Source organism: Hyperoodon ampullatus (genome assembly GCF_949752795.1).
Source record: "Hyperoodon ampullatus genome assembly, chromosome: 9".
Classification (NCBI taxonomy): domain Eukaryota; kingdom Metazoa; phylum Chordata; class Mammalia; order Artiodactyla; family Ziphiidae; genus Hyperoodon; species Hyperoodon ampullatus.
Window position 1 is genome coordinate 91256253 of NC_136922.1, and position 19715 is coordinate 91275967.

General features: G+C 35.8%; 1 protein-coding gene across 10 annotated transcripts in view; it reads right to left on the reverse strand.

Annotated features, from left to right (window-relative positions):
• CNOT4 (CCR4-NOT transcription complex subunit 4) overlaps window positions 1-19715 on the reverse strand; it is a gene marked incomplete at both ends in the record, with an annotated part of 79444 nt that overhangs the window by 14459 nt on the left and 45270 nt on the right. For 8 of the 10 annotated variants that reach the window (XM_079711504.1, XM_079711501.1, XM_079711506.1 and 5 more), the window contains 2 exons: window positions 16471-16971; window positions 17856-18105. In XM_079711504.1, coding sequence (XP_079567630.1) covers window positions 16471-16971; window positions 17856-18105 — 751 coding nt within the window. Of the gene's footprint in view, window positions 1-11411; window positions 11513-16470; window positions 16972-17855; window positions 18106-19715 lie in introns of those variants that run through there. The other 2 variants (XM_079711499.1, XM_079711507.1) reach the window with 1 other exon arrangement.

Genomic DNA, 19715 nt, shown 5'->3' on the forward strand with positions numbered 1-19715 from the left:
AGTATAAGTTCCTCTTCAGGCCTGAAGAGGAACTTGCACTAAGACCAAAGTATTTTGCTGCCTATGCTGCCAATCCCCATATGGTTATATGTCTACTGAAAGTCCTAAGGTTTCTGATGTTCATAATTTTCCAAATTAAAAGATTTCTAAATTTTCTAAAAGTTATTAAAAAACATATAGCCAGTTTTTACTCCATTTGATTACACAGCTCACTTCTGACAGTGAAGATCAGTCTCATCTTTTTCTGAAAGATGGCTCCTATCTTAAGGGTTTATATCAAAGACATAAAAATCCCCCAAAAAGAAGACTAAAATTATCCATGCTCTGAAACATGATTTTAATTGACAAATTCTTCAAAACCCAACTCTGAGCTTTATTTTTAGAAAGTATCTTTTTAGGCATTAAAATAATCATTTGCTTTGTTTCTTAATTTTAGAAAAAAGATTATTTTTAGGAAACGAAGTAAATTCCTCATTATCCTGAAACTAAATAACATAGATATGGGTATAGTCACAGTAATAAACATTTCCAACCCAACAGACCAAGCATACATCTTTCTCTCTCACTATTTTCACAAACCAGAGATATTTGTTAAAGTTTGTTTTGAGGTTGTTTTATAAATAAACATTTGATTTTTCAAAACAAGAATGCAAATTTGAAATTTACTTATTTTTAGCTATGTGAAATGCATGATTTAAAAAAAAATAAGACTATTTTGCTTCTTATTCCTCCTTACTATTTATTCTTATACTGGGGAAAATACAGAAATTTTTTGCTTCCAATTTTCAAATTATGCCTCAATTTAGAAAGACTTAGCATAAGACTGCATCCTTTCCAGACCTACAAAAGATGATACTCCTGTGGAGGAAAGCATTTCAAAAGGCCTATATGCTGATGAGTTTAAAGAGCTATATGCTTACCATCAGTTCACTAAGGGGCCTTATTTTAAAAATTATTTTTGAGGGCTTCCCTGCTGGCGCAGTGGTTGAGAGTCCGCCTGCTGATGCAGGGGACACGGGTTCGTGCCCCGTTCCGGGAAGATCCCACATGCCGCGGAGCGGCTGGGCCCGTGAGCCATGGCTGCTGAGCCTGCGCGTCCGGAGCCTGTGCTCCGCAACGGGAGAGGCCACAACAGTGAGAGGCCCGTGTACCGCAAAAAAAAAAAAAAAATCATTTTTGAAATATACTTATTTCAGTGTTCATCCTTCGCTATGATTTATTATATAGTTCAATTGCAAAAGAATGCCAGAGATGGTCTTGACAGAACCAAATCTCAATCAGGGTAGAAAAAAGGAAAGCAGGAAGGAAGGAGGGAAGGAAGATCATATGAATACAATCTTAAATATAAATTAGAAACTACAATTCCTATTTCACCATATCCAGGTTTATACTGAACCAGAACATTTTGAAAAAAAATTAGTTCTATTAAAAATCACACATATTTGTGAAACACTTAATTTTAGTAGTATTGTCTAGAATGTATTTTTAAAGAGCTAGAATAACTTAGAGGTAGGAGAAAGCGAATAACACCAATCTTACAATGTCAAAAGTCTACCAATTTGATACTTGTTACTCAATCTACTCCAAACCCAGACTGTGCTTTCTGCTTACATGTGCTGTTTTTTTTTTTGTTTTTTTTTTTTTTTTTTTTTGTGGTACGCGGGCCTCTCACTGTTGTGGCCTCTCCCATTGCGGAGCACAGGCTCCGGACGCGCAGGCTCAGCGGCCATGGCTCACGGGCCCAGCCGCTCCGCGGCATGTGGGATCCTCCCAGACCGGGGCACGAACCCGCTTCCCCTGCATTGGCAGGCGGACTCTCAACCACTGCGCCACCAGGGAAGCCCACATGTGCTGTTTTGATTTAAAAGAGAGAAGAAAAAAATAATATGATCACTTAAAATCAAAAGCTAGTTTGGAAATAAGACCAGTTACTGAGAAGGAAATTGGGAGGTAAATGACCAGAGACTCTGAGTAAACAGCAGCCTGACAGAGCACTTTCTTCTCCTTTGAAATGGGAAAATTCAGGCCTGTCAGGGATCCTGTAGGGTAATCACACAGGTAGTGCACATTAAGATCTAGTCAAGACCGCCCCCTCTAATTGTGGTTAAGTTACACAGAGATAGAAACAATTTCTTCTTTGTCCAAAGAAAGAAAAAGAAACTGGATAGAGAGGTGAGTATAAACAATCAGAATAAGATTCCAGCCTGTCAGGAATTAAAACCTGAAAGCATGTTCTAAAACAAAGGTTGCAGGGCTCTAGGTATTTATGTGGAAATTATGTAAGATCTTTGCTTATTTTAGTAATAAGCTTCATTCCAATCACCTACCATTTAAAATACAGGTGAGGTTTTGCAGCATTGACTACACTAAGGCTCAAGAAATGTCATTCTTATTTGTGACTCGGGGGCTGGGGAAGGCCACTGTTAGGTTAATTAGTGAATGTTAATAGTTTAGATGTAAAAACAAAAACAAAAAACAAACCCAAAAAACGCATACCTGGTAGCAAATCATACCCTAAGTGAGGGATGAGGGAATAGGGTATATATGTATCAGTAATCCATAATCACAAACTTCATAAAAACGTATTTTAATAGAGAAAACGTAAGTGCAACAATGGTATGTAGGCCAACACTCAGCTTAAGGCCAATAAGAAACCTTCCTACTTTGTTGATGAAGTCATAACCCAGGGCCTCCTTTTACCTTAAGGTGAATACTCAATTTATAGATGTAGTAAAGGAAAAAAATGAATGGTTTCAGGGTGTCAGTCTTCTTGCAAACGCCAACATATAAAACGACAATGTTTAAAAACATCCCGGTAATGTTCCAGATCACTATGTTCTGCTCTGTAGACACATTATTTCAGTACGCAAGACTGATAACAGAGTATAAATGCTAGTATAGTCCTTGGGAAGAGATCTCACCATATTAGGAAACATCACTAGGCTACAAAAGTTGATTGCAGTCAGCATTCCTGCATTTCTTCTTGGAGATGATGATGGTATTATCATCTTTAAATCCTTGCGGAGCTTCCCCTCTTTTTCATTATGCTGAAAACAACAACCTCCTTGATTGAAAAAAAAATCAGCAGATATGCTATCATTTTACATAGTGTAGCATATAGTAGCTCTTCAAAGATGATTCTAAAATCACCCCTTTAGTGTGGGTGTAGTACATCTTGGTGCCATTACTATAAGCATTTTTTTCATTCTGTAATATTAGAGATATCACCAGTCTAGTGGTCATGCATGTTGATCCTTAAATGCTCTTTGGCACTGCAGAAAAATGCTGGGTAAATTTAATTCCACGTGTTTTACTGTTTATTTTGGTTCTGATATTTGTACTTTAAGTCTACATTAAGAGTACCTGCAAGGTTACAATTTCCCTCCACTAAAGTTGCTCCAAGATCATTGGGCCACATTTAACAGAAGGCTGTTTTAACAACTTACAGGATCTGTAATAACAGTTGCCAGCAGATACACAATCTGAAAGTCTTCAATTCATTACTCGCACTGATATTCACAGTTGAAAGCCCTTGACTTGTGAGAACTACTAAAATAAACTGTAAGACACAACAAAGTTTAGAGAAGAGATATATTCTTGAAGTTTTTTTCTCCTTGAATTACATATACAAAAGCATATTCACATGGTGAGGGCTAGGAAAACATAAAACTGTGGTTAGAATGTGATTATGGGCAATCACAATGCTTCTGAGCCTTGTTTATTAATAGTGTTATTATTATTTGGTCTTTAAAAGTGGATTGTTGAAGACTGTATGTTTCATAGCTCTGAAATTTCATGATTCTAAAACATCTTTTTCTTCTTCTTCTTCTTTCCTTAGGTTTTCCAAAAGAGTATGACATGGGATGGATATGTTTAGTAGTGGAAGTGAAAATATTTGTTCAGATAAAGCATGACCAGGGGTGAAGTGGGCACCTGTACTGTAACCCTGCTGCATTTAAACAGGGTCTTAATTTCTTTAAAAAAAAAAAATCCTTTAGAGAAAGTCACAGAGAGATGGTCTGAGATTTTTTCATCTGCCACATTCACTAAGTGGAGGATTTAAATGAAAATTACTATATATAAACGAATGTACATGCACACACACAACACTCAACCTCACCCCCAGACACAGAGCCAGGCTTATTTATTTCCTTTGCTAAGAAAGCTTTCTCTTAGTTGATGTGCTAATCAAATGTCACGAAGACAGAAGGACTATTATTACCACTTAAGAACTATTCAGACAGTTGCTTTAAACGTTTTTAACCGAGTCTAGATGCAGCTGTTACACACAGCCCCAACAAGGACAGGCCAAAATTCTCACAGCCACAGTGGGTTATTTATTCAATTTTAACACTAAGATAATTAAAGAACAGTCCTACTGGGCCACCAAATTTTTCACTTTAAAGTAGTTAATTGTATGTTATGTGAATTTCACCAAAAAAAAAAAAAGAAAAGGTACTGGGTGCTTTAAAGGCTTTATAAATTATATGGAAGGGAAAAAAAACCTTTTGGGTGTTACACAATAGTGGGTCTTAGGACCAAACTGGAGCTGGAACAACAAAACTGTTCTAAGCACAGTATGTTCTTAGGGGTTGGATTGGAGCTTCCAGGAACCTCGAAAATAACCATAAAATGTGAGGCGGGCTAAGAACAAAGTCAAGTCAATAGTTGCCTTATGAAGGCTGGTGTGAAGGGAGCTGGAGTAAATAGATTGGTTCTCAAGTACAATAATTTCCAGCTGGTTCATGGAACTTCTAGGTACTTCTGTCCAATTCTCAAGCAGCTTATATTACTTAAGCTTGCCTTCAATTCTAGGTACCTGATAGGTATAAACTAGATTTTTATATAACTCAAACCCAGGGTATACTCTCCAAAGCACCAGAACAGAGTAGATTCACCTTAATGAATCTTGAATTCCCAAGAGTGATTCTTTAGAAAAAGCTCCTGGTTAAAGAAGCTGTGGTCTAATATGCCTAGCAATACAAGGTTGCTAAGACTAATAAATCACAGGGCAGTAAGGAGATCCAAGGAGCAGCGGCTTCTCAATCCATCAACATGGTTCCACAAACTTAGCATTCTTCAGCAATAACTTATACTTTGAAGCATTATCATTTTTAAATGTCACAGGTGATATCTTAGCTGACATATACGGAACAAGTCCAGTGAATTTAAAATATTTTAGTAGGACTTCAGGCAGGATTTTAATTTAGTCAGGAAATTAAGGATGCTTCCAAACTAGGCATGTTTGCTATTAACTGAATGAGAAAAAAATATATTATATATTTATATCTCAATCTCTGAGTTCAAAAACTTGTAGGTTTGTGTCTATTTACAAAGCACACTCTCTTTTGGGGAAAGTTGTCAAAATATTTTTATAACCTGTTATAATAAAATTCTTAAGTTCTCTCTACTTTCACCAATCTACTGCTTTTAATTCCAATTTGTCATAAAATTAAAGCAGAATGACCTAGTCCAACTAAGAAGAGATACTTTCCCTATGTAGGTGGAAAGCTGATTCTTTCCAGTTTGCATTTAAGCTTGGGAGAAACTAGTTCACACCTGTACTACGGGCTCCTCAAGCTACCAGACTCATCATATGGCACACCTACCCCCTCTGTCTAAACCTTCCGTGTCATAAGTAACACACTCACTGGGCATACGTACACCCATCCAATCTCATCTCTGGCTTTTCCCAGGCATTCCCTTGCACTCTGCGTTAACATCCTCCTACTGTGCTTTGAGGAAGCAATGTTTACTCCACTGTGGGACGTTTTCCTTTGAATCACCTTCAACTTATAGGAAACGTGATCCAGGTTTCCCCAGGCAATACCATGCTTTCTGCAATTCTCTCTCACACAGTCTGACTTCCTACTCTCAAAAAATGACTGGAGGGAAAGCAGGGAGAGAAAAGATCACAGGGGTAACGAAAGCTTGCCTTCTTTCCAACCTCTAGCCCTAATGTTAGACATCTATCTACCATCCTTCCTCTGGTTCTCACTCGTCATTTAGCGCTGAGTGGTCGTCACACTGACCACAGTCTCCTAATCTGTCCTTCCCTTAACAATACTAAACCTGTTCTCTGTCCTCGTCAAAACCTAAAATCAATGAACTCCCTTCAACACACTCGCACCACTGGATAGTTCCTGCCTTACTGGACTCTTCCTGATCACAAGATTATATCAGTTTTGTCTTCTTAAATACCTTTGTGTCCTTTCCTTCTCCACCCTCTAACCAAACTCTCAGATTTGCTTTGTCCACTCCTGATGCTTTGTGTTGAATCACTGGAACATACAAAACCATATATATCTGGACACTAAAATTTTAAATTTGATTCTTATCTTGACTCAGCAGTTCTTAAATTTCTTTCCAATGCACTTCTAGGCTTATTCTCACAGACTTATTTAATTTCTTTTTTTTTTAATAGGTTCCCAACTCCACTCTTTCACCCCCATTTTCTCACACAATATGCATTCAATAATTACTGATATGAGCACCTTCATCTATTCTCATTTTCTCTAATCTCACATTCTCTCTCCTAGATTTTCTGATTGTTTTTACAAATAACAAAGGGACATATATCCCATCTCTTTTAAGTTAAACCCATAACCTAACTCTGTCTCAGGAGTTTATCTCCTCCCAGCACCTACAGAAATGTGTTACTCTACTGGTTAGCCTATCTTCTCTTCCACACTATCTATGGTATCCTCTCAATTGACTCTATATGCTCTGCCTTTAAATATTTAGCTATCTCCCTTATCTTAAAGCAATGCCTTCTAAGATCTACCACCCATCTAATTAGCATCTTGTTTTTCTCTTCCCCTTTGTTGCCAAACGCCTTCAGTCAATGACTGCTGTATCCATATCCTTGACATTTCCTCATGAATCCTAGAACTCTGCTTTCCATCTGTATCTTTTTATGAAAGTAACTTTTTTTTTTTTTTTTTTTGCAGTACGCGGGCCTTTCACTGTTGTGGCCTCTCCTGTTGCGGAGCACAGGCTCCGGACCCGCAGGCTCAGCGGCCATGGCTCGCGGGCCCAGCCGCTCCGCGGCATGTGGGATCTTCCCGGACTGGGGCACAAACCCGTGTCCCCTGCATCGGCAGGCGGACTCTCAACCACTGTGCCACGAGGGAAGCCCCTGAAAGTAACATTTTTAAAGGTCACTAGAGACTTGGCCAAACCCAAAGCCCTTTTCCTAGATCTCATTCTTTCTGACTTCTAATTCATAATTTCCTCTCCAATCCTACTAGTTATTACTATTCCAGCCCAGGCCATCTTATTTGCAATGACATACTGGAACTGCTTTCTAACTGGTCCTAATTTCAAGCAAACGTATTACAGAATTAATCTTCTTAAGTGCTACAATCAAGTTACATCTTTGCCAAAGAACATATAGTTCTCTAACACTGACCACATCCACATCAAGACTAAACTCTTCTTCCTAGTCTTCAAGGCTTTTGCACACTTATCCCACCTTCCTATATGACCTGTAATACCTCAGACGAGTCCATCTCCTTACTATCCTTCCCTCTTGACCCTTAGCAGACCATGCTAATCTCTGTTCCCGATTCTTTGTTCAATATGTTGCCTTTACTGTATTTTCCACTTCCATCATTTAATTTCAAGCCATCCTTCAAAAGCAAAAAGCCCCACACTTTTTATGAAGCCTTTCCCTGAATCTGCTCACAGTAACTTCTCTAACTCCTATTTTTACTTTTGTATCAGCAAAGTGTCTGATTAGCTCACTAAACATTTCATGTGTGAATACCTACATATACTACTACCATTTATTCAGCACAAGGAGACAACGTAGTAGATATTCAAATAAAAAGACTGAGAGAAGAGCCATAGCACTAATGGCAGAAGGACTAGCTTGAAACCAGATAATTGACTTGGTTATACTTTGTAGAAAAAGACATATATATCATCATTTTGTGATATTACCTCTTTAAAAGAAAAAAACATTTTTAAGTTATTGTGCTCTCAATTGTATGATATACATCTCTTAAGCAGATATAGGAAAGCTTCATGATCAAATAAACAAAAGAATCTAAAACCTTACAACTCAATATAGGATAAAATGTCCCCCCGTTTTTATATATGCATAAATAACATGGTGGTCTTCATTTCGTAAGATTTCAATGCACCTGCAATTCGTTCCTTTCTCTTGGCTTTCTGAGGTAAGGCCTCTGTGGGAGTAGCTCCCTATGTACGTGTATCACAGCAGAGGAGAGCTCTGTCAGTCTTGAAGGTGCTTGGAATACTGTATAAATAGGAGCCATGTCAGTAAAAATGTGCACACAATGCATTAAAGTTTTCTTTAAAAGAACATATATAGAGGAAGCTGTACTTAATCGCCACAACACTAAGAGTAAGACATGAGCACACACACATGACTGAGAAATACTTAAATTAGAATAATGAATGTATGTCTCTCCCGTTAAAAATTTTTTCACTCTCTCCAAATTATCATATATTTTAAAATTTCAAATATCAGTACTCAATACCCTTTGTTGCCACTGTCAGAGCCATGAATAATGAAATGAGTCTGGACTGCTCTGGCTGTTCCTGTGGTTAAAATATATCAAGAGCTGACCCTATAGAAATAATTGAAATAAAACTGTCACTAGACTGTTATCCTTGATAATAGGATCTATACTTTATTCAGCCTTGTATCCCTCAAGATCTAGCTCAAGTCACTACAAAGAACAGGCACTCAAATATTAATGCTTTGTTGAAATAAGAGGAGAGTATACAAAAGCACCACCTGTAAAAACAAAATGCAACAGCAGAATGAAAGGAAAGTATTATTAATCAGAAAATATTTTCTAATGGAATCTTTAAGAAATTAAAAAGAGGCACTTGACATTCATCATAAGATCAAAATCATTCAACCCAGGTCTATATCCTACACACTGGCACTAAGAACTGCTGCTCTGAAATGGTTTTTTAAAAGTTAAGGATATAAAAGCACATAAAGTTTCCCTTGTGTATGACAGATCAATCAGGCAGGAATTTATCAAAAACTAATTTGAAGTTTTTAGAATTTCTCATTCTTCACCGTCATTTGGTTTCATCAATTTACTTGCTAAGTGAAGCAGTACTTTCTTTCACATGTTGTGTAACTTTTTCTGTGTTTTAGTATAATTAATTCTGACTGATTTTAAGACTTCACTTTTTAAAACCATAATATATAAAGTAAGCAAAACAGCAAAGCTTATTTGTTTAGGCTTACAAAGTCTTGGAATTACAGTTAGTTAAATGATAATCTTTAGCTAGTCTCTGTGAAAATATCTAAGTTGAAGCCTAATTACCCAAGAAAGCATTTTTCTGATTATGGGGTGTATGTGGAAAGTGGGGGCGGGGGCAGAAGGGGAAGCAAGCAGAAAGACACTCCTGGGCTCTAGCAAGTCTGGTTAAACTACCTGACAGTTTTGTGGCAATGGCCAGGAATGAGAGAGGACAGAGAAAGCTACCACAGGAAAAAAGCCTTGTTTAACAGGTAAATCTCTCAAAACAGTAAGTAAATGGGAGCTAACCACCTCATGTTTTTGTAAGAAGATCCGAGTGATGAAAGGCTTGCACTGAAGGCTGGAGAAAACTACACGCTAGTAAGCCCTATTACAGGGAGCCCAAGTTTGTTCACAAAGCCAAGGAGCCTCAGCACCACAGGAGACATTAAGTGGATGTCTTAGCCTCTTACAGCAAAAATGAAACCATAATCAACACATACTAAAAGACTTCATATTCAACACATGCTAAAAGGCTAACAAATCTACAATATTTTATTTGTATTTTCTAAATTTCTCATAACACTGTCTGAAGTCACTTCTAAACAGAAGTTAGAGATTGTCATTTATGCAGAATTTTACAAAAATAATTAAAATGGCTAGATAATTAGTTGTTTCTACACCCTCAGCTAACCAAATTGAAGGATATCTAAGAATAGATTTTAGTTTACCCACTATATCTCAGTACAAAGCCATTTAACTTGTGTATTATATCTAATAGAAAGTTTACATAGAGAGGTAACCCTGAAAACTCCAACTCCAACATGGTATTAAGTATCACTCCTAGCAAGGTATTTCATTATTATCATTATTATTATTTTAAATCTCTAGGCTTCCTTTTTTGGTATTCATGCTACTCTTTTAATATTTTTTTTTAAATTAAGGCGTATCTTTTATATCACAATGTTTTTTTAAAATCTCAAGAGGAGATTTGACTTTCCTCTTTTTTCCCAGATGCTTAATTTCAGCAGAACATAGTCATGTTTTCTGAACCAGCTTTTGTCTAATGCTCAGAAGTGAATTCAGTTTATTTTCTTTCATTATTAGCTTTAGAACTATTTCAAGAAATTGTCTATTATCCAAAAACATCACTTCAACATTATATCCTAATAAAGTACACCACTATTCTCTGTGATTAACTAAAATTACCTATGACAACTTACGTGGCCTAATTTTAGAGGATCCCCAATCTCTTCTCTTCAACCTTAGTCTCATTCTGGTCAGGTACTTGTAATATAGTTTTATTATCACACTTCAATTGTGAAACAATGAAATTTCCAAACAAATATCCCACAGAACTACCGTTTTTCCAATAAAAATTTTACACTACTATGGTTGCTTCTCACATACAATATTTACCCCATATTCAAGTTTCTGATAAATCAACTGTAAGTTGAAATTCTGTTTCTGAGGCATTTCCCGGTATACTAGGCAGTGCATTGGAAAAGAGATTATATTGCATTTAGTCTATAATAATTATCTCTTAAGCGTCTCTATATAATTAACAACCATTCAAAAAGAAAGTGCAAATGTGCAAATGAGAGAGAACAAAGACAGTTTCTAAACATGTAATGCATAATATAGGATAAATCCATACAACTACAAACAATTGCTGACAACATCCTTCTGAGCATTAAATGACACCACCAATTTTGTTTTATATGTATTCTTTCTTCTCAAGTATTCAAAGAATGCAAGACATTATCTTCTTAATTTTCAAATTTTCATGAATATATTAGGATATTACCATTTTTTCACAAATCAGAAAACAAGGAACTACCATTATCTTTGAATATTTTCAATAATAGAGCCAAAATAACAATTCTAGCTAATCTCATCTGGGATCTTAATTAGTACTACAAGTTTATTTGTGTGAGTTAAAAAATAGTATCACTCATGAGAAACAATGCCAAAATTATTATGCTAATAAATTGTGTTAAAGGCCTAATGAAGAAATACTTTAGCAACTATGAGGTAACACACTAGTTGTAGGCATGAGGAACGTTTATATTGGCTCTTTTGGGTGTATACATTAAATGCAAAATCAGAAAGGAATCATGCAAAAATCCGGTTGCCCATGCAAGCACCCCAGAGTCTAATCCTCTCCTCTCAGTTCTGTTGTCAGGCCACAGTAGTGTGGAGACTTGTAGGCTGCTGTCCTTGTTGTAATGAATGGGAAGAGGCTGACAGTGGCATGGTCGAAACCTTCACCTCTTCTTCCCCTGTGGAAAAGTCAGTCATGGTCTAGTTATGGGTGACTAGATTTGTTAACAGTCCCTTTAAAAATGACTTCAATATTTGGAATACTGATACATATATAAAATACATGCGTAATGGCTGGAATGCGGGTGTGAAACAAGACATGAATTTTAAAATATAAACTTATCAAGTACCTAGAAAGTAGTTATACTCCAATCACACCCTTAAATTTAACACTATGTCAGATTTAAGAACAAATATAATAGATTTAGAATTATAAATATACAAAAAGGAAAAAAAAAAAGAGACCAGGAAAGCCATTCTTTTCCAAGCCAACTGGACCCCTTATATATTTAGACACTCCTAATAGTAAGCAGTATTTTGTGAAAAAATTAAAATTAAATTCACAGAAGTGAAAATGTGATTTTTTAAAAGGGAAAAATGACAAATCCATGTTTTAAAAGCAGTAATTATGTTTAGAAAAAAGAAATAAAAAGATATAAATATTAATTTAGCAAATTACCATATAGCATCTGAAAATTCAATGTGCACTTTTGAAGTAATCAGCAAATAGTAAAATGCTAACAATACAATGATCCAATTGACTGAAAGTGAGATGACTACTTCTAGTTCAGAGAACTGTACATGAAATGAGATCAGTTCTCCCAATTATAATTGATAATGACTACAAGTGACTTGTTTCACACGTGACTCAAAATTCAATCAAGTCACTGTTAAAACAGCTAATTCAGAAACTAAGAATTTTGTTTTTTAAATGCCCTCTCTTAAGTAAAATTCAAGTGAACAAAAACATGAACAAAAATCTAATCCTAAACAGTTTCAAATATTTTTCTAGGTATATTCTGAAACAACAATGTTTACAGACTTAGACTATTATTTGTTTTCCAAATAATTTTTAGCATTATGGAATAAAAACATCTTGGCAGGGAGTCCTTTGAAAGACAAATCTGCAAAGTTACACTTGGAAAGACAGCTTAACTGATAACATGAAGATAAAGACTTTCAGTCTTTAGAACAGGTTATTTCAAAGTTTTTCAGTAAATTGGCAAAGATTCTATAAATCCCAAATACATAGCAAGGAGGCTGTGTAAAGGAAATTTTAGACTAGAGTTCTAGGTGAGAACGTGGTACTCAAGAACTAAGCAAGAGATTCATTTTCATCAAGTCAGTGAAATTCATTCTATTTTGTAACTACAGGTCATATTCCTGAGATGGGCCAATTGTCTCATGAATAGACACTGTTGATAAAAAGGGACCTCCCAAGTGTGTGAGAGCAAAAGTCACTTACTATGGGAAGAAAGCCATGTTAAAGTAAATGCCAGTAATTTTCATTTATGAAGGAGAACATCAATGTTGTAATGAAAAACCATTTTAGTTACTAAATCTGAGATCTGGGTTCTTATCCTAATTCTACTACTAATTGAATGTGTGACTTTTAACAAATTATTTAACCTTTCCAGAACACAGCTTTGCCATTCCTAAAATGAAGGAGTTGAACAAGGTAGGTCACTTTTTAGGACAAGAAAAGTCACTTATTAAAACAAAAGCACATGGTTCCAATAATAAAAAAGGTCTGAATGGACTTCACTATTACTGCCCACTGATCAAAGTTTTCCCTCAAGAATATTTATTCCAAAAATCCTTCTAAATTTAGCAAACTGAATATGCAGCCAAGAAAATGCTACTAAAAAGATTTCACTTAATTAAGGAAATAACTAATTTTAAACAAAAATGATTTCAATTTGGCAGAAGAAATGGAAACCATGTTTCTGTCAAACCTCTGGCAACTGTCCTTCCCATGATAGGTTTCAGTGCATCAATTTTAAATAATTAACTGAAACAAACCAAAACTTAAAATTTAAATACAAATATATAATAAATATAGACATAGTTTCTGTATGATACACAGAAGACTGACATCTCTGAGTATTTACTCCTAAAGGTCAGGAACCTCATTTTGCTCTACATATCTAAAGAATAAATATACATGCCTTTTCCAGTATTGAATATTGCTTAAGTATATCTTAAAGAGGCAGGCCTCACTAAAACAGTATGTACTCTCCACTATGAAGCACTTAACAGCTATCCTGTGTAAGATACCATGATACTCACTGCAGAATACAGAGTTAGGCCTTTTTCAGTAGTTCAACTCAAGTAAGTACAACTGAGTTACAGCTAGGGGTGGGAGGCAGATATTGCCTACCTATTAAATTGCTTCAAATAATTCACAGTTAAGATGTACACAGTTTTTCAGAATTTTAGTTTGTCATTTCTGTTATTGAAAATCCTCAATCATCTGGCTACAATTATAAAACTATTCTGTTTTGAGGCTCAGCACATTCAGCTTTCTGAGGTACTTGCCAAATATTTATAAGCCATGGAAGGATTCTATAACTCTTGATAACAATTTAAAATATTTTGGTACATTAAAACTAAAATTTCTCTAGTCGTGAGAGCCTTAAAAGTAATCTAACAATAATAAGCTTAACCATAAGTCACCATTTAAATACCAAGCTAGTATGCATAGTCAAAAACTGAAAATCTGAAATAACAAACTCTCCCCACCTCCCACAAAATACAACAATGATTCAGAACCTATAGTCGGTGACTTCATTCTTAGAATTTCTGGGAAAAAAAATGTATTTTATGCTCTATGGTTGAGTATACGCTAAAAGAAAAGCCCACCAAGATAGGACCAGAATTTAATGCCACATTTTTTTCATAAAGCACCTACTTTAGAAGAAGATTTCAAATGACTAACATGAGGACAACTACACTCAAAAATCAGTGATTACTCATCACCCCTGTGGCATTTCCAGAATATATACTGGCTTGAAATATTTGGTTTAAAACTGCTCATTTTGTACTAATGGACAATATGATAACTATGAAATCAGAAGAACAGATAATTTTTGAAGATGGTCATGTAATAAGTCAAATAAAAGTACACAATGAAGACAGCTAAGAACTAGTTCCACAAAGGCATCCTCCTTCCTATCAGATCAAGTCCATACTGTTTTGCCTCACCGTCAGAGCTCTCCGTCCTCTCATCCATTCTATGTATAAAATATATGAAGGACCTCCTGGTATAGAAGGCAGTTCTAATGCTTCTTAATGTAATGACATACTAAATCCTGCCTCTATGCTTTCATTCAGGAGTTTCCATCAACATAAAAGGTTTTTTCCTTTCCCTCCTGCTAACCCAAATCCAGGATTCAGATCAATTCCTACTTCTTCAATGAAGCCTCCCCAACAATTTACAGGCTCCACTGATGTGTTTTGGATTCCAGTATCATATGGTTACCACTTTCATACACAGTCTTATTTTATCTCGTCAACTACACTGTACAGTACCTGGAAATAGTAGCCATATTTTATACTTGTTCTGTATTATTCACATGGCCCAGTTCACTGTTGGGCAAACAGATACCCAAATATTTATAGTATTGGTTTAATATTTTATTGTTAAATGTTTAGAATATTTAGGGGAACTTTAACTTTTAGTGTTATAATGTTATGAGATACACTACTAGTAATTTAAATGCCACATTTCTAAATGGTTGAAACAAAGCAAAACAAAACACAATTACGTTCTAATATGCTGTCTACAATGGATGAAAAAAAGAGTACCAGGAACTAAACACTTAGTGTTTCACAAGTGAATGTCATGTAGAAGAGGACTGAAAAATGTCACTCTCGCTTACCTACTAACTACCATATCAAATGAACAAATAACATGAGTCCCACCGATGTGCAAACCACTACATTAGGTGCTATCATGCTTATGTGTAAATTAACTTCACTGTATCAACAGCCACAAACCATACTCTCTTAACCTAACTACTTGTCTTGAAAATGAAATGTTGTTGGTCACAAAGAGAATAGAGCCAAAGAATTTTGATGGATCTCTGTAAATTTATCTATCAACCTTGCTAAAAACAAGAGAACGAACGCTTTGCTGGTAACAGCACATTATTACAATAATGCTATGCCATGTCATATCACAAAGGCCATGAAAAGGGATAAAAATAAATTTTATAAGTTATATAACAGAGTGAAAGACTATTCTATTCTACTTGAGAGAATCAGGAGAGAACAAACTCTTTTACCAGTCATATCTAAAGCCCAAATTAAATTTTGAAAAACTATTAATAAGAAAGATTCCTTTAGATATAGAGGTCACTTGATCTAATAAATATCATATGGGACCTTAAAAGCCAAAAGTTCTGAAACCTTCAAGGGTAGCAGTACAAAACCAGAAGTATTCTGGCATCACTTACAGGAACCTAGTATTTACCCCAGAAATAAAAACATGACAGACCAAAAGGAAAAATATCTCTCCTTGAACAATTTCTTTTTCACAGAAGGTATACTTATACACATATGTCTGTGAAACACTAATAATGAGAGTTCTCAAATATGAAGTCCTTTATTAACATATAGCACAGTTTTGATGTGTGTGTGTGTATGTGTGTGTTTGTACGTGTTTATCAGTCAAAATAAGTAAGTTGTCAAAAGGAGTTAAGAGAGTGGCTTTATCCCTCATGCTCTCACTAATTACCATCTCTAAAAAATTTTTTTGAACCAGTTTACTTTTAGAATGTATAATCAGAATTTTTACCATGGTGTTGGACTTTATGGCACCATAATTTCAGAGCCCATTTTTTTTCTTTGTCTTTTTGCATTTATATGCCATAAGAAAGTCTGGTAACTATTCTATTAAGTAAAATGCTTCCAAGCAATAACTAGGTATAATACTCCACCATCCTTATAAAGCTCACTATTACAAGGCATCCATCCAATTAAAATTTTTTTAGATTATGATAAAGAGTTTTTCCCATTGAAATTTCCAAGACTGATGATAAATACTTTCTGTTATTCAGAAGTTCCCTCCCTGCCCACCCAACAACCTGAAGGCATGAGTTATTCACAAATTCTCAAAGGCTATAAATGAACCTACCTGCTATAGGGATCCCTCCCAGACCTGTGTTGTGCTGTGGCGGGAGATTCAAGTCCAAGAAATTACTATTTGAGGTGGGATTTGCTGTGTGGTTCAAGTGCATGATGCTATTGCGTGGAAAGGCCATCCAAGGATAGCGGGCTGCCTGGCCTGGAAAACTGAATGAATTATAAACCGCTCGGTGCTGCTGAAATTGAGGGAACCTCTGTGGCAAGACTGAAAAGGTACTATTGAGACTCGAGTTGGCATTTGTAGGTGCAGCAGGATGCAGGAATCCAGAGCCCGGACCTTTGGCGGTTGTAGTGTGTGAAGAGGAGTTCTGAAGAGATGTGGGCGAAAGGGAAGGTTGGTCTTGGACTGACAGTTCCTTTTCAATCAGGTCTGCTAAGGCTTTTCGAGTGACATCAAAGGGATCAAAACCCAAGTCATCCTCTGGTTGTTTAGAAGAACCAAAGCCAAATGCTGCTTGCCAGTCTGTAGAAGACGATACTGGGATTGTTTCTGGTGGGGAAAAAAAAATGAGTGATGAATTTAAAATATATAGCTCACTTCCACACTAGTGCAACATCATACTATAACACAAAGGCAAATATGTGCAAAATCTACATAATTTCTTAGAACATTACGATTGTAAAATTACAAAAGGCCTCAGATACTTCTAGCAATGATTTCATCCATAAGTTACTGACTTCAAAACCTGAACAATATAGACTGATTTTGCTGATCAAAGAAAACAAAGTACTACTTGAAACCCAAATTATACTCTCAACTATTCATCATCAAAACCCAAAGTAAGTCATTTAAATGAAATAAAGTAATAAATATAACAGAATCCAATTAGTAAAGTTTATTTTTGAAATGTATTTATCAAAGATGACGTATAATTCTGAATATATGCTTTACATACTACTACTATAACTTAATGAAAAAACTATCCATTTAATCTTTATATTTTTAAATTGTCTTGATTTTGTGTTATCCTTCACATTAATGAGAACTTACAATGAATGAAATTGGAAATGTCTCAAAATGTAACTTTAAAAATTAACTAACATATTTCTTTGTCAGCTGGGGAAACATTTTTAAAAATATAACTATACAAACACAAATCTAATTAAAAATTGTAAGCCCTTAATACTTCCTAGAGGAATAAGCATTTGATTATTGGAAAAATGATCTAACCCTTGATTTCTGGAGAAATTTGTCTGTTAACATGGTAAGTTCTAGGTCACAGAACTACTTACCTAACCATCCAATTCCTTGCCATTTAAAAGTTTACATTTTTATGAAAAAGGGAGTGGACAAAAAAGGGATAAAAACACATCCAGCAAAGGTCTCATTTTAGTCTGAGTATAATTACTAACACACATAGTATTGTTATATACCTGATGTGAAGAGGCTCTGTGGTTCTGGTGCTGTAGGCCAGTCACTGGATGCCTGTGGGGAACTGGGGAAAGGAGGAAGCCCACTTGGGATAGGGTTGGGATGGCGAAAATTGTCTGAGAATAATGACTGTGACTCAGTTACTGCCCCTTCAAAAGGAGACCGTGCACTGTGATTGGATGAACTGATGGGGATGACTGGATTGGATTTTGATAAACCAGGTGGTGGTGAAGGTGTCTCACTGTTAGATATCTAAATAAAATGGAAAAAGAAAAGAATAATCAATATAAGTTTATACAATGTAATAAGCCATAGTTTAAAAGGCTTGCAATGAAAGGTATTAGAATAGTGATTTTCAAAAACTGGGGTACTTAAAGACTTTTTTATGAGAGAATAAATTTTCAAAAAAACCTATCAACTTACATATGTACTCTTTTATAAAACTGACCCCCCTGAAAAGACACAGCCAGTATCCTCTCCTTTTACAACCTAATTTCTCTTACTTTACAAAGACAATACTATTTCTCACTCTCTGGGATCTAACTATAGTATTTTGCCCAAGTGTGAAAACCTTCTGGGAGCCAAACAAAACTTTAGTAGAAATATTAAGATTAGTGATGACACAGTGACTGACTCTAATTACTAGATTCTTTGGCAAACTAGATGATTCCCAATACTTCAGTCTTAAACAAAATGGAAAGAAGATCTAATCAAGCTATTTCCAAAAGCATCATTAAAAATAGTTTTTATAAGAAATCTTAATATGATTCTTAGGTATTTAATTCACAAGGAGTTCAAAAATTTGAGTGATATTGATATAATAACTCTTTCTTCCATCTACTTATAATCTCAATGTTTATATGAACAAGATGTCTCAGCACCTGTATTTAGAAAAATGAAAACATGACTAGATTGCTGCTGAAACATCTCCTTGTACCAACAGGTAATATTCATCCATGCATACAAAAAAACTAATTTTAAAATGCCCTTTCCACTTCATTCAGAGGTAAATTTCCAATACAATTTTAGTGTTTATGTTTAATGATTAATTTTTTAATCAAAATCTATACTTATATATATATTGCTTTGATCCAATCAGTACTACAAATAAAAATTCAGAAGAAAGAAGTTTGGCATTGTGTCAACAAAATATTTTTATTTCCAATTCAAAATTTATATGTCTACTTTTATTTGAGAGAATGCTTATCAAGCATAAACTATATATATATATATTTTTTTTAATTTAATTTAATTTATTTTTGGCTGTGTTGTGTCTTCGTTGCTGTGTGTGGAATTTCTCTAGTTGCGGTGAGCAGGGACTACTCTTCGTTGCAGTGCACGGGCTTCTCACTGCAGTGGCTTCTCTTGTTGCGGAGCACGGGCTCTAGGCACGCGGGCTTCAGTAGTTGCGGCAAGCGGGCTCAGTAGTTGTGGCTTGCGGACCGTAGAGCGCAGGCTCAGTACTTGTGGCTCACGGGCTTAGCTGCTCCGCGGCATGTGGGATCTTCCCAGATCAGGGCTCGAACCCGTATCCCCTGCACTGGCAGGCGGATTCTTAACCACTGAGCCACGAGGGAAGTCCCAAGTATAAACTATATTGCATTAAGGAAAAATTCTGGGGCTTCCCTGGTGGCGCAGTGGTTGAGAGTCTGCCTGCCAATGCAGGGGACACGGGTTCGTGCCCCGGTCCGGGAAGATCCCACATGCTGTGGAGCAGCTAGGCCCCTGAGCCATGGCCGCTGAGCCTGCGCGTCCGGAGCCTGTGCCCCCCAACGGGAGAGGCCACAACAGTGAGAGGCCCGCGTACCGCAAAAAAAAAAAAAAAAGACAAAATTCTGTAATGTCAGTGAAAATTAAAAAAT